General features: G+C 35.3%; 1 protein-coding gene across 21 annotated transcripts in view; it reads left to right on the top strand.

Moving 5' to 3' along the window:
* The window catches only part of Hdac9 (histone deacetylase 9), an 857,477-nt gene that overhangs the window by 173,434 nt on the left and 662,806 nt on the right, over nucleotides 1-21,237 (top strand). For 4 of the 21 annotated variants that reach the window (XM_046463549.2, XM_058585330.1, XM_046463550.2 and 1 more), the window contains exon 3: nucleotides 16,048-16,137. The exons of 4 other annotated variants lie outside the window; for them this stretch is intronic. In XM_046463549.2, coding sequence (XP_046319505.1) covers nucleotides 16,048-16,137 — 90 coding nt within the window. Of the gene's footprint in view, nucleotides 1-8,167; nucleotides 9,007-9,099; nucleotides 9,175-16,047; nucleotides 16,138-21,237 lie in introns of those variants that run through there. 13 more of the 21 variants (XM_046463542.2, XM_046463543.2, XM_046463540.2 and 10 more) reach the window with 11 other exon arrangements.

Genomic DNA, 21,237 nt, shown 5'->3' on the forward strand with positions numbered 1-21,237 from the left:
TGGCTCTGGGAATAAAGTATTCAAGAAGACAAGATAAGCTCATGGAATTTATGTATAATACATATTTAAAGTAGGAATTTGGATAATAAAACTAGTGAGATCTTCTAATATTATTATAACTTCTTTTTCTACTTGATCATTTGTTCAGGCACTATTTACTCAAGAACAAATAAAAATGTTTATTATGCACCCTTATCACTCTTCCTTCACCAGTTATCTTCTAATTTCTCCAAAGGAGCAAATTTTTGTTTTTTTGGTGCCAGGGATTGAATGGTGTGTGTGGGGAGGAGGAGGCTTAACCACTGAGGAACATTCCCAGCCCTTTTAAAAAATATTTATTTAGAGACAGGGTCTCACTGAGTTGCTTAGTGCCTCGAAGTTGCTGAGGCTGCCTTTGAACTCTTGATCCTCTTGCCTTGGCTTCAGGAGCCACTGGAATTACAGTTGTGTGCCACCATGCCTGGCTAAAAGGATAAATTTTAAAAAATTAAATGGACCACACATAGCATTGGGAAATAGTTAGGGTTATCCACCCAGGCCAATGTTTTATTCAGCTATTCCAAAAATTAAATGGACCACACATAGCACTGGGAAATAATTAGGGTTATCCACCCAGGACAATGTTTTATTCAGCTATTCCAATCTGTACCTTCCTGACACTGTGGTTTGTGAAGGTATATCCGAGGAAGACCAAGTGTGAGGATAGTAAGCTTTCTGAATGATGGCCATATTTTATTTGGTATTATTGAGCATCAAAACAGTTCTTTGACTCCTATTCATAGATTTTTTTTTTCCCAAGGGGAGGAAAATATTGCATGAGCTTTGTAGCCAGTCTTCTTGGTCAGACCTACTGTGCTTCATAGATACTGCTTTTATAGGTCCTCTCTTTAAGAGAGAGAGGTGGACAAAGATTACATGACTTGACTTGTACTCTTCAAATAATCAAAATTAAGGACCTGGTGAAGAATTTCAGGAAACCACTTCCTTAATTGATTCTCTTTTCAAGTAATATGTATTTCAGAGTACAATAGCCTAAAATTTGACTCCAAAGCTTCAGTGTAGATGAGGAATTCTTCTGGCTGAAATTTATAGCAAATGCTCAATTACTTTAGCTTCTATTGAACCATATTCTAAACACCTTCCTTTGTAACCATCACCTTGTGCAGAAGTCTATATTTTTAGCCTTTAAGCAGAGCTCAAGCACTGTATTTAGACATCTGACTTGAAGACTAAAATTTGCTCAGTGAGCAGAACAAATGTTCAGAAAATAACATTTCAAGGTTAGAGTTAGTGTCCTGAATAAAATCCCTTTTCTTCTTTTTCTCCCTATTGAATATAGCATAAATAGTGTATCCTGACTGGCTTTCAAGATTAAAAATCAGAGAATAACAGTGAACTTGGAGAGGGAAGAGGGAGTAATTAAAATGTGATGGGGCTTCTGTCGAACAATTGTTTGCTTGAAACTAAGTACATGTTTTATTCCTGATTCAATAGGATTATGGATCTTAAAAGGATTTTTAGAAACTATATAGTAAAGCTTTTAGAAAAAGGGCCAAAATGAACTCATAGCTACTAAAATATATTGGAACACACACACAGACACACACACACACACACACACAATCATCCTATGTCCTTCTTAGTATAAAGAGAACACTATTTAAACACTGTTTGTTACTAGTTTTAATGGTTGTATTTATCAATGCTTGATCATTTACAATATACTAGCAACTGTGCAAAAGCTTTTTTATATAATTAAACTTTATTTAATGTTCACAGTAAGTCTATGGAATAAGTATTATAAGCTTCATTTTATAAGTGAGAAAATAGAAGCCAGAGAATTTAATAACATTTCTGAAACTATATAGTTAGTAAGTGGTGGTCTACTATAGATATTTTTCTGAAAAATCCCCAAATGGTGCCCAAGAAACCTTGGTGTTGTGAAATGAAAATAATTATTTCACCCCTTTCTATCAGCAAAATGAGGAGGTAGAAAGTACATCACTGTGGAAGTTTGATTTCAAAAGTCCTGCCCCATGTCACTAGCTGTACAAACGGAGCGATTTATACCACCTTAATTTACTTAAGTGCTACTGTGATATTTTTATGTGTGAATAGAAAAAAAGTCTGGGAGGTGCCAAATTTTTAACAGTGGCTTCTTTTGCAGTGTAGGATTATGAGGCAGTTTTTACTTTTGTTCTTATACAGTTTTTTGTATTATTTGATTTTATAATCATATTATTTGTATAATAATTAAGACTTTCCCTTTGAAGTCAAAAGCAATAATTATGTATTATTATTTACAAGTAGTTTGTAAGATGACAGTTTAGACACATACATGTGCACACACATACACATATATAATTTTAATTTTTAATTAAATGCTGGCATATGGTGGCTGCATGAAACTCTGGGACCACTTTAGTTTTATATGCTCAGACCTGATGTCCTGACTTGTGGTTCAGAAAGCTTAGGCATTGGCTCAGTTACGTATTTATTGTGTACCTTTTCCAGTTCTGTATTAGCTTCTATTTTCTTTTCTACCATAGTAACTAAAGGAAAGAAAAGACTATTTTATTCTAATTATTAATCTCCTTTACTTGATGAACCTCTAGGATTTTGTTGTTTTGGTTGTCTGTATTAAGACTACTGCACATGAGCTATCTGGATTTCAAAATAAACATCTTTGTATAGTATTAGACATTGGCTGTGTAATCAGTTCTATTCCTCTATTTGTCAAATATGAGGCCTTGGTCAATGTACCTAATCTTTGGGCAAAGAAGTGTTTTAGTCAGCTTTTTTGTTGCTGTAAACCAAAGACCTGGCAAGACCAATGTAGATGAGGCAAAGTTTATTTTGGCTCACAGTTTCAAAGGCTGGCTGACTTCTTTGCTCCGAGCTGGAGGTGAGGCAGAACATCATGGCGCAAGGGCAAGGAGGAGGGAAGCCACTCAGAACATGGCACCCAGGAAGCAAAGAGAGCTCTGCTCATGAGGGACTGAATATAAACCCCACAGTCGCATCCCTGGTGACCTACTTCTTTCAGCCACATCATACCAATTACAGTTACTGCCCAGTTAACCCATACCACTGAATTAATCCACCTTAATTTTAAGGCTCTCATAACCTGATCATCTCACCCTTGAACATTCTTGCATTGTCTCACACATGAGCTTTTGGAGGCACCTCATATTGAAACTATAACAAGTAGTCTTTTCATCTATCAAATAGGTGTATGAAAACTTAACCTTGTTTAAGGATTGTTCTGATATTTAAACAAGTTAAAGTTTGTCAAGTTTGGGGTATTATGGGGAATGACCATAAATTTCTTTCTCCTTCATTTCATTTAAATCCAATATTCACTGACACTGGTTACTATTATCCTAAGTAAAGTTTTTCTCATTTACTTGCAGTAAATGGGACGTGACTTTTAGTACTCTGTTTTTAAAAGTTATAAAAAATGTGGAAGTATCTAAAAAGATGACCAGTTGACAATAGATTTTACATTAACATGAAGTTGATTTCACTCTAAATCTTCTGGGTTCCCAGGCAGGCATCTTTTTATCAAGGAGAAAAATAGTAGTCCACAGTAAAAGTAAAAATAAAATCTCTGGGGCTTGGGATGTGGCTCAAGCAGTAGCGCGCTCACCTGGCATGTGTGCGGCCCGGGTTCAATCCTCAGCACCACATACAAAGATGTTGTGTCCACCGAAAACTAAAAAATAAATATTAAAATTCTCTCTCTCTCTCTTAAAAAAATTAAAAATAAAATCTCTAAAGCCAAAGGACACACCCTTAACATTCTGGGCTTTTTAAAATCTGTTTTGTATTAAATGTGTGGGAAAATGTTATGTGTGAAATACAAGGGTGTGAATGACATGTATGTTTGTATTTCAAGATTTGTATCATTATGCATACATATTTTTGTATCTGTTCCTTTACTTACCATTGTATTATGAACATTTTTAGTGCCACTGAGTATTTTCCATGTCATCATGTGTAGAAGTTTATTATAATCCATCATATAATTATATCATAATTTTTATTATTCCTCTTATTAGGCATATAGACTATTGGCAATTGTTCAATGACTTTTTGAATTGACATTGTGATGGACTTTTACTTACATAAATTATCATTCACATCTTTGATTTCTTTCTTTAGAAATGATTTCTAGAAATAGAATCACTCTCAAAGAGTGTGAACTGATTCAGAAATTCTTGATAAACTGACAGTTCCCCCCCCCCCCAGAAAAGGTGTACCAATTTACACTCCTATCAACAGTGCTTTTCACATCATGTTCTTGCCATCAGCATCTTCAGCATCAGTTGATGGGTGAAAATGTAAATAATTTGCATTTATTTGATTACCAGTGAAGTTGAATATTTTGTGTTTACTGGGGAATACATACACATACACATACACATACAAACATATAGGCATTGAAATGTTCTTTCTTTTCAGCAAGTAGATTAAAGACATTGTATTCCATTCACAGTGTTTTTAAAATTTGAATGTATGTCAACAAGCAAACTCTTGGCTAAAAATAATCACCTTTGCAGTAAGTTCAGTCAAATTCATAAAGCATTTTAAAGAGTCTAATTTTGGGATGCTTTCTTAAGAAAAATGCACTACATGATGCTAATGCTTATGAGATTTTCATATCTCCTTTTATGCAGGGCAATTGGTAATTTTGTTGTTTACCCTGGGTTCCCCAACAGTGTTGAACTAGCAACTCTCAAACCTGCCAACATCTGCTTTTGTAATCAAAATTGAAAGATACAACCAAAAGGAAAGATTTAATTTACAAACTGCATAATCTTCTGATTCTGCAGAATTGAAATGAATAAACTTGAAAACATATTTAAGACTCAAGCTGTAGTCAGCATATAACTTAAGACAGGAAAAAGGGGTGAATTTCCTTTCAAAATAAGCACTATGCATAGCTGTACTCCATGAGAGAAAAGAAAAGGCAGTATCTGCAAAACTTACATAATCATTTCCACACCAATCACCATAGTTCAAAAACTCTCTCTGTATGATCTGGTGGTATATATTTACAAATTGCAAAAAAAAAATCAATCATAATTATAGAATTTGAGGTATATGTAGCTGTGTATATTAAATAGCCTTATTATATGTGATTTTTTAAGATGTAAGCTTATGTTTCAAGATGTCAGGTTTGGTACCTAGGATGCTCATCTTTGAGACATTTCTAATCAAATATTTATAATTTGGTGGAAAATAAGTTTTCATAGGAATAAAATGTGGTTCAGGATTCAGCAAAATGAAGGATACGATTGGCAAATAAGGAAGTTTTATAAAGTATTTTCAAAGTGTTAGAGGACCTTAATAAAATAATTTTATTGAGTTAAACATGACTCAGCTTCTAATATTAATTTTGTAAATAGGAAAAACGTAGTTAAATTACCAAAGCACCTTCATTTTAAAGGTTAATTTTGTTATTATTATTATTGAGCTCATGGGGAAATTTAGATTTTACCCTTTTAAAAATGCTAGCTCTTTTTAAACCAATGTACAATTATTTAGCTGCTTTCTATGATATGCATTCAGATCTGCCTCTGTGGGCTCTGGCTACCTAATATAGGAGACAAAAGAATTCTTTATGTATTTGTAACATAAGGTAATGAATCTTATTATTTGGGCACATCTTTCTTCTGATTTGGAGACAGTTTAATTTTTACATCTAGTCTTTAACTAGTGCTTGAGATGAGTGTGACTAAATATTTGAGAGGAATTTCATTTGTTCATTTTAACTGTGGCCCTATCGGAATGTCTTCAGAGCATATCATAGCTAACTTCTCTTTATTTTTAAATTAAAATATACTTTCTGTCATTTATTTATTAATGTAAAACCTTATGTTCATTTCAGAAAAATTGGAATATACTAAAAAGAACAAAGAAAAATGAAAAAAAATGATATATTAGAGCTTACCTATAAATACATGGATTGTAACTCTGCAATGCATCTTATTTAATTTATGTGTAATTGTTTTTTAGAAATGAGATCAAAAAGCCTAGTCATCCATTTGTTACACTGAATATAACATTTTGACATTGCATATTTTATAACTGTCAATAAACATATTTCTGATTGAATTGCCAATATCTAGGTCAGAGATCATTTCAGCCTGAAGATAAATTATGTAGTCTGAAGAGTGTTTGTAATCTTTTAAATTAGATTTCATGTAAAAATCCAGAGGTCCACGTTCTCTTGAAAGATGGGAAGTTTAGCAATGCTGAACCTCATATTCCTGGTTGGCTGCAGTTGTGGGAGCTGCCTGCTTTAGCAGGGGCATGTGTCCTAAATGTATTGCAGTCCTTCCCTAATCTGTGCTTTTGATGTCCCTGCCCAACTCTCAAAGCCAGAAGAATTTGCAAAGGCAGGGATTTGTCTAGTGTAGTGGTTTTTAACTAGCCTTCCTGGTCCTTTGGAAATTTTTGGAAATTCTTCATGCCACCGTGCTTAGAGGGTGCTACTGGCATTTAGTGGGCTGGGGTCAGGGATATGGGGGGCCTGTAACATGAGGAGCAGTTCTGTACCTGGAAGAAATTTTCATGTTTCCTGAATTTTCAAATATCTTTTGGGACACTCATATAGGTAAAACACCTGTTTATAATTATTTGAGTCTAGAAACAAAATCTATTGCACTTACCAAAATTTTATTTCAAAGTTAGCATGCATTGAATTTCTTGAACCACAACTACTGTAGAATTTGTTAAGATTGTTCTTTGTTCATTATTTGAAGGTTTGCTATGAACTGTCCACTACTTAGACAACCATACTACTGACACCAATGTGGCCTGTGGTGCTTGAGTGACACACAACTGGGTTCTGTCTGTGCATTTCCAGCTCCCTTGCTCAGTAGAAGAGAAGGAAGGTTGAGAACTCCTTTAAAGTCTTCTATGAATAAGGAATAATCCTCAGGTCCTATAAGAGAATATTAACTATGCTTCATGTTTTCTTTACCTTTATAGTTTGTAATTTGCCTTGGCATGTTATCTGGATTTCAGTTAATCTTATTTTCCTTTTATTTTATCATGTGCTTGCAAGTCTACTTTATTATATTTATTCTAATACTAGATTTTATTCTAATGTCCACTCAACTATTAACCTTCCAGTCTTTTACTTTCTACCCTTTTTCCAAGGACCATCTTCTTATTTATTTCTTATGAGTTCCAATTTACTCACTGGTAGAAGAGAAAGCACCAGAGAACTTCTTAAATGGGTATATACTCCTGCCTGGAAGTACTTTATTGACTTTTAAAAACATACTTTGTAGCAGTTGGTTGTATAATCTGTGAATTTCCTTTTTAAAGGGTCTGTAAAAGAGGGCAGACAAAAAACTTGTTTCAAAAGTGGGGCTTAGTGCTTGAGAAGCTTGATACTCTAGGTGAGTATCTAAGACAGTATAAGTGCTAAGAAGCTTTCAGTCTTCTGGGAAGACATCACATAGAATAACCCCTGACTGGATTGGGAGGATGCTAAAGGGCACTTAGGATTTCTGATGTGGCCAGCAGACCTGTGTGATTCTGGGAGGAAGACTTCCAGGAGATGCTGAAGAGGTGCCTAAGCCCAATGGCATGTGGGGGTGGGGTGGAGATCTGGGAGGGGGCTTGTGATCATAGTTCTTTTCTTCAAACCTTTTTCATTTTTCCTTCCCTTCTTTCTTCTTTAGAGCTTTGTCTTTTCCTCTTCCTTCCCTGAAGGTGCAAAGCCGCTGATAAAAACGAGAGGAACTAAAGCCATAGGTTATGGTTGTACCGTGTTGGTTTGGGGACTTTGTTTTTACCTTGAACACAGACAAATATAAAGACCTTGGGGGTTGCAATGATGCCCTTGTTCTCCTTCAGTGGGATCTCAGAAGAAAGCATTGCTTATATTTCACTTTATTTTTGGACATTTCCTTAGGTCTGATTAGAAAACATTTATTTATAGAGGTAGAAAATAAATGCAATAATTCTGCTCAAAGTTATTCTTTTTTCTTTCCCTTGTTTCATTAGGTGAGTAACACTGTGTTGGGAAATACTAAGAAGGGAGGGCGACAGTCAAGGACTGCTGGTTTCCTTAGCCTGTCCCAGCTTACTAAATTTAACTCTTTTTTGTGAAACCATCACCACATGTGAATATAATATAAACTGTCAGAAATTCTTTGAAGGGACATTTTCTCAGCCAATCAAAAGCAAGGGTTAATGAGCCTTCGAGATGATTTGGTTTTCATACATTCTTTTTTCTAATTCCATAATCCTTAGATATGGTGGGAAATATACTTCAAAGTGAGTACTCCAGATTTAATTCAAATGCCACCCATTTAAGTAGCTCAGAAAACTGCCTGATCTAGGGTTCTGGGGTGACAGTGTTTTATATATGTTGCAATCTTTCAGAGTTGGATCAAAACATCAAAAGCTTTTTATTTCATTAAAATATGTCTCGGGCTCTGTATTTCTTCTCTTGTTGCAGGCTTTACATCTAGGACACAGTTCACAGCTTCTTCTTCAGGGAATGTTTAATTTTCCCTCATCCAAAGGCTTGTATTTGCTACTTTGTCCTGTATTTTAATTACCAAGCTCCAGAGGAAGAGAGTGGTCGGAGCCAGGGCCCCGAGTTGTGGAAGTTTCTATATCCGGTAAACTGGCTCCATTCCAGGGCAGAATAATTTATCAACAAATGAAACACCAGACACTTCCCACACGTCCTCTGATTGCATTAAAAAAAAAATCACTCCCTTTCCCACCCAAATTGAGTTTGCTTAGAGTATGGAGCCAACAGGCGTTCTCTCTCTTCCTCCTCCTCATTTTGTTGCATGGCTGGTTTCTGTAGTCTATTTGACTTCTTATTAATAGTAAGATGTTCATTCATTAACTCTCTCATGCCTACAAGCCAGATACAGTTGCTCTCTCTGCCCCCTCGTTATGCTGTCTTCATAAAGTCATGGCGTAGCAAGGAAATGAGCTGGAAAACTGATTTTGCTTCTGTAGCATCAGGTACTATTTAACCAGTGGGAGGGACTGATAAAATTAGCAAGTTGACTAACCACTTCCCTTCCTTGTGGCTCTTTAATATTATAACGGATACAGAAAAGTTCAGAAGGACTGGGCTAGTTTTCGAAACCACAGCACACTTTGGTAAAGAGGGAATGCACAACAGAACGGGTGAGTTTCTTTCTTTTAAGTTTTTAAGAGAACTATGAAAAGGAAATTGGGGTGGATGGTTTTAAGTTTGACTTTGCAAATAGTATTTAGTAATTTGTGGGCTGTGGAAAGATAAACCTGCTAGGAGAAGGGAGACAAAAGCTTTTCCAACCAGCAGCAGCAGCAACAGCAGCAGCAGCAGCAGCAGCAGCAGCAACAACAATAACAACAACAACAAAAATTAGAGTGAGCAAAGAATTCAACTCTGTTAATATCTTTACTATTCCTGATAGGGAAGATGAAAATATTTTGAAAATATTTTTACTAGAATTAGTAAATTCTGTTTTTGATCAATGAGTTCCTGTACTCATAATTCTTGAAATTTAGTGTTGTCAACAGAGGCACTGTCTATGGAACCTCAATGTCCCTCTGGATCCTGACCAGCTAAAGGTCTTCAGTTATCTTCTTCTTTATGGTTGAAATTTTTATTACTTTTAAATTTTTGATATCACAGAATTTCAAGCAAATGAAAATAGAATGAGTAGCTCCCCATGCACCCCTCACACAGCTCCCACAGTTAGGAGCTCAGGCCCACACTATTTCTTCCACACCTCTGTGCTGTGTACCCCCTTCACTCTTATTGAATTGCAATATTTTGAAATGTGCCCATAGTGAACAGTAAATGAAAGCAGCCTAAAATCCCCTAAAGGATCACACCAGCTTGGTAATTTAAGTTTTAGAGAAATATTATGACAGAAAATTGAATTATGAATCACAGAAAGCAAGACCAAGTTTCCAAGGGTTGGTTTTTCCAGTGAGAGCAGGAGTAGATGATAGGATTTAAGATCATGAAATCTGAAGCCAGACTGATTGAGGTCACATTCTCAGTCTGTTGTGACACAATGTCCTTGAGGAAGTTTCTTAACCTTTTTATGTCTTGTTTTTCTCACCTGAAATTGAAGATAATAATACTGACCTCCTGAGGTGAAGTGCAGGTAAAGACTTATAAAAATGCCTAGGAACAGATGCTTTTGGCCCCCCAATCAGGGTGATGTTAGTGTTGAGATCTGTGCAAATAGCCAAACATTGTGCCTGAGAACACTTGGTTGTCTCCTCACCATTGCTTTTCTCCTAACTATTGGATAATGGAAAGCTGGAAAAAGTCTCCATCGAGAGTGATTTTTGTCCTGGACCTGGGAAAACTCACCACTCTTGCCCTTCACCCCAGCTGTGAATTAATTCTGAAAATGAACAGTGTCACAGCTTGCCTTGTCCACCTTCTCCCTTTGAGAGGAGTAGAGGGAGTAGATACTTGGCTCAACTCAGAACAAGGAACAGCATATCTGCAGGAAGAGCTCAGTCATGGGCCTCTATAATCCTGTGAGGAGGTGTGTTGTGGCCGGTGTGGGTGGTTTTGATGGGAAGCTGCACCCCATCCCAGCTCTTATCCTTTTCCCTCTGAGGTGGAGAACTCCAGGCTGCCTGGGCTTTCTTATAGGGCTGCAAGCTGCTCAGATAACTTTTTTTTTTTATTAGTAATGAGAATGGGGTAAATTCTGAGGCTGGCCATAAATGCAAAGGTGAGGGTCTTCTCTAGTTCATTCCATCTCTGCATCATAAATCAAATGGTAATGGCTTCCACATGCCTGTTAGTGCACTATGTGGTGTTCTTGTTTAATCATCCCAATTTCCTTGTGTGATACTTATTGTTAATATCTTCAATTTATAGATAGGGAAATCAAGGCACAGAGAGTTTGAGCAATGTGCCTTTAGTTACCTAGCTAATAAGAGAGAGCCAGGGTTTTGTTCCAAGTCTGTCTGACTTAACAGATTCTTAGAGTGTTTGTCTAAAAGAAATAGGTTTATTTAAATGAGTACAATCAAAATGCATCCATGATTTTGCTCTCAGTCTTTCAGAAGGTGAAAGTTACCCCTATTCCTTAAGCAAATTGTATGGGAAAGCTTTTGTCTGGCAACAGTTTTCCCACAGTGAATTTTCATAATGCCTAATTACAAGCTAGAAATTTGTCATAAATCTTGACAAATACAGAGAGTGGTGGGGGTGGAGTTACCATTGTAATGAAGTAAATATTGAGCTGGGGGGGGGGAAAGAAATGCTCTTTCAGTAAATTAACCATGCCTCAGTGGTAGATTTTGTTTTTCAGGCCATTTGTCTTTCTTGAGTTTTTGTAGAGAATGGGTGAAATTCATCTAAGTCAATTTTCAAGAACACATAGTGCTGTTGTAAAACAAATGATAAACACTGATGCACTGCAGAAATAAAAATTGGCTGAATCTTCCGGGAGGTGCTGAAGAGAACTGGGACATGCACAGTCAGACATTTTAGAAACCTGGAATTGACTTTCGGTGCTTTTTCTTTTAGATTACTGATATAACTGCAAAAATAGAACTGAACGTGTGAATGAAGGAAGAGGTTAATTTCACAACTTTGGAGAATTGTTTCCCCCTCCAACAGAGCAAGGATGTTTTTAAAATGCTTTCCTTTACTAAAGGGAACACTGTCTGGAATCTGGATCTGAAAATGCAAAACAGATATAAAATGATTGACTTGTCTTTTATCAGGCAATCTGATATGATCTACAGTCTTTCATTTTTACCTTGTTTTCCCTTCATTGTCTACAGTACTTATGTCATTTTGATAGACTCAGCCAAGCTTTCTGTACCTATAAAAACACTGAACAAGATTTGAAAATATGTTTTCTTTTTTTGCAGAGAAGGAAAGGGATAAAAGGAGTTGGAGCTGCTGGTAGAAGAGGGAATGAAGTGGGAAGAGTCATTGTTCTTGGCTCCTTAGACATTAGACAAGGCAGAGGCTCTTTAATACTGGCAATTATAAACTGTGTTTCTTTTTTCCCCTCTTTCCCTCTCAAATGTTCATCTCATAAGACTGTATCATTCATAGCTCATAAAGTAAGGGTCAGGATTGGAAATTTCTGATCTGTCTGTGGTTAGAGACAGGTTTAGAAGTGCCATTTAGCTTGCTACTACCCACTTCTCTGTGCACCAGGGTAATTTTTGATGGGCTTGGTCATCTACTGGGTTACTGAATATCAGTATCCTCACATTTTCAAGTCCTCCTTTTCTAACTTGATCTTTAACATTTTTTAATGTGTTTTTTTTTGGTCACTGTGGCTTGGATATTCAATGTTTTAGTAAAGCATTTTAAAAAATTTAAAATGCAATGGTCTCTTTGAGGAAGAGTACCTGCCAGTATGGTTGAAACATGTAAAAAGGGGAAACATGTAAAAAGGCTTACCTGAAGGTGTTGGGCAGAGTCCAGATTGTTTAGGGCCTAGTAGGTCATGCTAGAGAGCTGCAAATGGTTTAAGTGCAATAAAAAGTGATTTCAAGGTTTTTGCAGGAAGTTGCAGGATCTGAATAACATTTTAAAATTAGTTGCAGATGGGAGATAGATTCAAGAGGTACAAGAATAGAAACATGGAAACAGGTCAGAAAACTATTGCCTAGTCTAGAAACGATGGCAATCTCACCTGCAGAGTGGCCTTAGGGATAAAGACAGTGGACAGATTGAGAAATTCTGCATAATTACTAGGACTTTATAAAGAAGTGTATGAGAGAGTGAGAGTGTAGAAAGTGTCAGTTATGATCTTGTAGTGTGAACAGCTGGGTCTCAGGAGATGGTACCTATGAAGACTGGCACAGTGAAAGGAGAGCAGGCTTGGCCACCTCAGATGAAATGCTTTTGAAACATTTGAGGAAATATGTCAACTTGGCAGCTGATGGCAAGGAAGTGGTATGTGAAGCCATGGATGTGATCGTGTAGGGAGATGTATGACGTGAAGAAAGCTCACCAAGGGGAATTCCATACTCAACCATGGGGAATTCCAAAATTTAGAAGCTGGGTAGAGGTAAAGGATCTAGTATGGGAGGTAGATAAGTGAGAAAAGAGGAAACCAGAAATGTTGTGATTTTTAGGATGACATAAGATGGTAGCATAATCAGGAGGAAGGATTGATTACCTATATTGAATGCTAAAGAGCTAAGAAATTATTTTAAAACATCAGAGAATTGGAATTGGTCATATGGAGTTCATAGATGTGAAATAAGTAGGCAAAATGCTATAATTCTTTAGAATTATATCACATGTTGACATCCTGACTAATTAGTTTTACTACTGACTAAATGAAGGCAAGAAGACAAGTACAAGCCATGTTATTTTCGCAAGTGACAATATATTTATAACTTATTTCTATTTTCATGAAACTGCATAGTGTTCAGGAAAACAATAATATACTATTTGTGCTGGTTTAAATTTATTTCCCTTTAAGTATAAAATTCTTGATCCATTCAGATTCTTCATATGTGAGTTTCCAGTGTCAAGGACAGCAGCTGCAATTGTTCTCAACTGGAGGTAGCTTTGTCCCTAGGACACATTTGGCAATGTCTGTGGATATATTTGATTGTCACAACTGAGGTATAAGTATGCCACTGAGTAGGGAAAGACCTAGGATGCTGCTTTACATCTTACAATGTACAGGACAACTTCACACAACAACCACTTGGCCCAAAATGTCAACAGTGCCAAGGCTGAGAAATTCGGACACATCTACTCAGTGCTCAACATAGGGTCTTGTTGGTGGTAGACTGTCAGCAGAACTCTTCTGTTAAAATCTCTAGAATGGATTTTCTGTAGAATGGATTGCCAAGAGGAAATGGGGACAAATAAACTCAATGCCTTCATGGGCTGTGGCACCAAAAGAAAAGAGTAGACTTCCTATAACTGAGACTGAAGGAGCCTAAGATGAAGATGATGCTGTTTTAAGCACCATGGTAGAATGGAGGGTTTATTGACAGAAGATGCACATCTACTCAGTGCTTCACATCAGGCCTCATCAGTAGTAGATCATCACTAGAGCTTTTCTGTCGAAGGATGGGGATCTCCTACTTTATTTTTCATGGTCTACCTATAGGTTCGATCTTTGGTTTTGGTTTTCAGGTGGAGTTTGTTTGTTTAATATAATGAAGTAAGAAATAAAAGTAACTTGCATTTGTATGAACTTCTGTGAATTAAGCTCTTTTGAAGCTTATGTCCAAGTCTTATAAAAATTCCAAAACATATATTTATTGTCACAAAAATGTGACAATAAATATATGTTTGTTTTAAAGATCAGCAGAAGAAGCATATGAATACAAATAACATGATAGAGAATTTTAAAATAAAAATAAGCAAAAGGCAATAGGAAATACTCATAATGTGTTTTTAATCCATTACCTGTGGATATTGCCTAAATATTCTTTTTTCCTTCTTATTTCTTCCTTTAACGTGGCTTCAAGTTTTTTACCCCTGCAGAACTAATTTTCAACAGAATCCATCTATATGTTTATAAATAGAAGACAGTGTTCTATCCAATGTTAGACTTCTTTTATCAGAACTGAAACCTTTATGTGTAGTTGGTTCCTAAGCTAAAGTATCTATTAGGGAAGTCTCAATATTAAAAAATAATTTTTAAATTTATTAGATTGGTTTTCTTAAAACCTGTATTGACCTCCTTCTTCTTTAAAAAAATAAAAAAAAATTTACTTTATTATAAAATTATATTTTTACTGTTAAGTGTGCATGTTTATATAACTGTAGTAAACTCCTTGATGCTTACAAACAAGGTAGGGTATTAAATTTAACCAGTATCAGTAAAGTCTCCTGTGAATTTCCTCCCTTATTAGGGTTTATTGTTTCTTTCATTTGCATTAAAATCCTACTACATATATATGTATTCCCCAAACAAGGTTTGAAATTAGAGTTTTTAAAATACCTGTGCCTGTAGAATGGATTGCAAAGAGGAAATGAGGACAAAAATCCTCAATGCCTCTTTAAGAATGCAGGTAGGTACATGCTGTGAGATCAGGTATCAAGGATGGGAGCAGTGGCACCTAAAGAAGGGAGTAGACTTCCCCTGTGACTCTCTGCAACTAAGGATAAATGAGAAGCCTAAGATGAAGACAACACTGCTTTAAGAGCAGGATTTATTGACAGAATCTCAGAAGGGAGTAGGGGACAAGCGGCACACATTGGTTTGGTAAGCTGTGCTTTCTTGAAGGGAGACTGTGACACCACGTTCTCTATCTAACTTGGGCTTGCCCCGGCAGTAGGACATCTCAAATTGGCCCTCTCTGAGCAATTCAAGATGTGGATATAGTGATTTTTTGAGAGAGCAGAACTGGCGATGAAGAGATTGGAAAGACTTTTGTGTGAGAGAAAAGTTGAAGCCACATGAAAAGAAGAAATGAGAAGGAAGAAAGAATATTTAGGCACTATCCATAGGTCATGGAAGGATTAAAACACACTATGAGTGTTTCCTATTGCCTTTTGCTACTTTTTGTTTTAAAATTCTCCATCACATTATTTGCATTCATATGCTTCTTCTGCTGATCTTTAAAACATACATCATAGGTTAGATTTTTGTGACAATAAATATATGTTTTGGATTTTTTATAAGACTTGGACATAAGCTTCAAAAGAGCTTAATTAGCAGAAGAACCCCAGCTGGCTTCAGTGCTTGGTAAAAATATGTCATGAGCAGACATCATTTCTAGAGCTATCGTTCTTTCTATTACTTTCTAGGATCCTAAATTTTCTTATATTTAAAATAAGGAGTTAGTCTAGATAAGTGTAAGAGCATTCAAAGAACTTTTCCTTTTGTGCGTTTCTTCCTCCAACCTTCATGAATCTCCTTCCTGCCTGTTAGCAGAGGATGGTTTTCACTCTCTTCTTTCTTCTCTCAAGCCCATTTAAAAGTTATGGGGCACATTCTCTTTCTTCCTAGTTCTGCTGGTTACTGATGTGAATGTGTCAATTCCGTGCTATAAGCAGGAACTCAGAGTGCACTGTTATTGGCATGCTATATTCATTTCCAGATGGTGTCTGCACTGGTGCTTCATTGCTTGGACCTGAGGCAGTGCCTGGACATGGACCGTGCAGGTACCAGGGCAGATATATGCTAGCAGGTAATATTATTATTACTCTCATAAATTCTATTTTAATCCAATTTATCAAAAATTCATAAACATAAATGAGAAATGTAAGACTGAAATTTTTACATTTGTTAATCTGAGATAATTTTCTCAAAGCAAATTTTTATTTTCAAAGCAATTAATTTCCTTTAATTTGTACTTGAATTCATTATGTTCTTCAGTCAATGTTCATGTGATTTTGTTGCTGCCTAAATACTCTTGGGCATATACTATGACTGCTAGTTGTTTTAAATATCCCATATGAAAAGTTATAAAAACAAATACTAAACCTGTAATTATAGATTTGCCTATAAGAAAACTGAAATTTTATTAAAAACATTATATAAGAATTTTACAATAACACAAACAAATGAAAACTCAGTAAGTGAAAAGCATTTTATATTTATAGTTAAGAGTGTGGCTCAATATAATGAGTTAGATTTCAGACTCCTTTTTGGTGCCCAACTTTTCTAGGGTTTCCCAATGAATAAAGATATTTGTGTAATTAAAATTCAGTTAATTATTGAAACTGAATTAAGATGACAGTGAACGAGCAGCCTCAGGTGTGTGGCTCTGCATTTTAAAGTGGTGCATTTAATGTTTATGCAAGAGTAAGATTTTTAAAAAGTGATTAGCACTTTGACTGTATAGCTCCTAATTTTTTTTTTTTTTTTTTTTTTTTTTGGTAACACTGCATAAGATTTGAAGCCCTCTTTGCTTCAAAATTTGACCTATTTAGAAAAGTTCTATAGTTTCTACGTAATATATTCTCTCAGTTTTGTAAGTGCCTTTGGGTAATATATTGAAGAGGCAAGCAGTCTCATCAAGCAACATAATGGACCTTATCACATTTCAAGATACATTTTTTCCCCTATTACTGCTGCTTCAAGTTTTGTTCTGTGTTTAATGATACCACACTCTACTGGCAAGGGGAGTTTTCCAGAAGTTTAATTCTCTTTGCATACAGTGCGGTTTTTAGTCTGGCTGCCATTTGCAGATCTTTTCCTTGAAATGAGGTGACATAATTTGATTTTTTACAATAAGGGAAAAAAAGAGTTTTGTTCATCCTGAAAGGATAGAGAAAGAAAGTCTGTGACTTGATAGAATGAGAAAAATGGATTGGTACCAGCTCAAGAAGGCAGGAGACAACTCCTGCTTGGATGAAAAGTATAATTGGTCTCTTAGTAAAGGAAAATCCTGGGGATACATCATTCCAGTGTTCAGCCAGGGAGAGCCCAGCTGCTAGAGGAAAAGGGTCCAATAAACCCCCACCATAATGAATACTTTTTCCTTCTTGGTAACTGTGAATGGCATATTTTAGTAGCAGATGTTAAATTTTGATGACTTGTCAAGAGACACCTGACAGGTAAGATACTCTTTACTATCTCTACTCTTTGCAACCCTTGAAGTCTCAAGAGACACTAAGTAACTTTACCAGGAACTCAGATATCTCCACCCTAAAATTCAGGTCTTCTTCGTGGTAGAGCTACCTCTTTTGAGATATGCTGACTTTTCTGAGCAATATTTAGGGTAAGATCTGATCTTAATTGGTTTCACACACTGTGGAAGGCTTCCTTTAGTAAACATCAGTTCTCTTGCTTTAACAATACCTTAATGAAGAAACAATGAACTGAAGGACATTTTAAAAGTAGGTTGTGTAAGACACTTAAAAAATGTTGAATAACACATACATTATTCTCTGTAAAATATTATGTGAACTAAGCAGATTATAAAGCAATATGTTAATATACAGGAGTTATTTTATCAAAATTAATTAACACACACTATAAGAAAATTTTTATTTATTTTTTTGCAGGGCTGGGGATCTACCCAGGGTCTTGTGCATGGCAGACACAAGCTTTACTACTGATCTATACTGCCAGCCTTAGCAATTAACTTAGTTTTTCACCTTTGACATATCTTCCTAAGTAAATATAAGTAAATGTAAATATAAACAAATGTCTTTCTTTCTTTCTTTCTTTTTCTTTTTTTTTTTTTTTTTTTTTTTTTTGGTACTAGGGATTGAATCCAGGGTCGCTTATCTACTGAGCCACATCCCCAGCCTCTTTTTTATATTTTATTTAGAGACAGGGTCTTGCTGAGTTGCTTAGGGCCTCACTAATTGCTGAGGCTGTTTCTCAACTCGCAGTTCTACTGCCTCAGCCTCCAGAGCCACTGGGATTACAAGTGTGTGCCACCACACCCAACTGAACAAATATCTTAATAATTATAAAGTTCTTGAGCTCTGTGCAATGTGAACTTTATTTCACATAAACAGTTTATGTTAAAACTAGACAGATCTTTGTCTTGGTTTAGAAAAGAAATATTCTATATATATTTAAGGAAGACAAAGTGATTTTATATATGTAATTGATAAAAAAAACTTCAATTTTTTTATAATGATTATGAAACAGCATTTGAAAATCCTGAAATCATCAATTATAGTTAATAGCTTATACCCATTCTTATATCATGGATTATAGTTATGGCTTATACCATTCTTTAAGACCCATGCTGAGAAAGTTACTGTCAAATTAAGGAGAGTTAAATTAACTTTTCTCTTTAAAACTGAAGTTGAAAAATATCAATATTTTCATTCTGTAAGTGAAAACACTTTTTTTCCTGAAATGTAGTTTTCTAAATAAAATATTCATTGCATAGGTAATATGACCATATCCTACACATTTTGTGTGAAATTACTAAAAAGAATATTCCCTCAAATTGATTCATTCAATTGGAACTTTCCTGCTTTTCAATATAAGCATCAGAATTACATTTTAAACATCATGAGCTGTTGTTTAAGTGTTTGAAGATAACAATGTATATTTTCTTATATAAAGCAAATTAATATAAATATTATAGCCAGAGTTGCATTTTATGATGAAACATGAAGTATTCTTGGTTTTTAAGCTTATGTTGAAAGTAATTATAGCAGAAAGCAATCTAGACATAGTACATATATGTTTATTCTTGCATAAAGTGATTTAATCCTCAGTTTTATTCCAGAGACTTATTTAGGTTTCATTTAGTATCCCACTGGGATAGTAAATAGCTTAATACTTTCTTTTATATTACTATCTAGGTATTTAAATGCAGAAATGGAGACAACACTTTGACTCCTACTGTATTTGAATGTATGAATTTACATATGTAAAAACATACAACAATAAATTTGTTTATAGAACAAAATAATATCTTATCTGTTTTTGTGACTTACTCTATAGAGACCGTGAAATCAGAATAAGTCTGTCCTCAAAAGAGAAGTGCCACCTTCTTCTCCCTTTTCCCCACCAGACACTAATGGTGTGAGTGAATGACGCAATGGAAAGTTCTTGTTAATTAGGTGTTCCTGATGATAAAGACTTAACATGTCTCGGTTTTCCTATTCCCTCTCAACCATCACCAAATTCAACATGTAAGAAAATGGATCTCATAAAAATCTTTGAGCTTAGTCATTTTTTGTGTATATGCATTTGACAAAGTAATTAATTCATTTAAATGATTTAAATGTTCAGAGACTATTGCTGTTGAAATCATATGTGCAGTTTTCTAAAATATAAAATATTAGGTGTTAAGAGCAGAGGTCTCATCATCAGTCTGATTTTCATGAATGGAAATTTAAGAGTTTAAATTTAAGAGCCAAAATGGTACAGCAATTAAGTAGAAAATGTACAGGATTAATAATACTCCAGTCTGCTTGTTGGCCTGCACTCTTGGGTCAGGGCTACTGATTTTATGCATGTAATTGCCACTTGTGATTTGTGCCCATATGTATAGTTCTCTAATCATGTATGGTTCCAATGGGGACTGACTTGGCATATGTAGTTTTTATGTATAGTTTTAGCTAGAAAATGTGAAAGAATTCAGATGATGATATCGGGTGTGTAATATATTGCTTTTTGATTAAGGCATTGTTAATGTGCATGGTATGGTTGGATCTGGGGCTTGGAGTATCACAGAAAAGACATTGGTCTCAGAGTCAGGAGGACCTAAGTTTTCACATAATCATTAAATATTTGAGTGACATTTGCAAACTGACTTTACTTTCCAGAGTTGGTTTTCTCATATAATATCTACTTTGTTAGGTAGTAGTGAAGTAAAATGATTTTTTTTTTTGTGGTATTGGGAATTGAATCCAGGGCCTCAAAAATGTGAGGCAAGTGCTGTGCCACTGAGCTACACTCCCAGCACATGAAAAACTTATGTAAAGTCTGAACCTAGCCTTTTAGAAGACCAAAAATAATTGATTTTGCCTTCATGAGTCCCAGTTTCTTCACCTATAATGTCTACTATGTAAGGTGATATCAAAGGTAAAATGAAATTATTGTGTAAAGCTAGAAACTAACTTTTTAGAAGGCATAGGCAGTGTTTGGTGTCTTGTACAGTATTTGAGGTTTAAAAACTGCCAGTTATTATTTTTATTAAGTCACTTGGAATGCTGGAAGGTAGTAAGCAAATAATCGTTTTATGCTCTTCTTTTTCAGAGTTCTGCATCTGGTTAAGTTACTAGGTAACAATAGTTAAAACTTCTGGAAGGTAGTAAGCAAATATTCATTTTATGCTCTTCTTTTTCAGAGTTCTGCATCTGGTTAAGTTACTAGGTAACAATAGTTAAAACTTCTGGAAGGTAGTAAGCAAATATTCATTTTATGCTCTTCTTTTTCAGAGTTCTGCATCTGGTTAAGTTATTAGGTAACAATAGTTAAAACTTCAGTTAAGTAACTTTTTCATCTGGGTTCCATTTTCCTACATATATAATATTGTGCAGTTTTATCAGTTGTTCTTTTTATAAATGATTTTTCCTAAAAGCATAGATTTTCACTGGATGCAGTAGCATAAAGTTGCCGATAGAAGAATGATAGTTTTTCACAGAAAGGCTAGAACACTGGTTAATGCAACTATTGAGTGTGTAGTAACTTGATTTCCACTGTAACATGGCAATATAACCTGGAATAAGGAGCTAAGGTTTTAGAGGTGGCAAAAGGGTAGCAATAGAATGAGACCTTAAACTTTTTACATTGAGAAACATAGGTGTTGACATCCATGACATGTTAGCTGTCTACCAACATTCACTCCTCATTGTTCCATGGAAAT

This window comes from Marmota monax, unplaced genomic scaffold, assembly GCF_021218885.2.
Source record: "Marmota monax isolate L192 unplaced genomic scaffold, Marmota_monax_Labrador192_F-V1.1 WCK01_AAM20220418_F8-fsc00057, whole genome shotgun sequence".
NCBI classification, from domain to species: Eukaryota; Metazoa; Chordata; class Mammalia; order Rodentia; family Sciuridae; genus Marmota; species Marmota monax.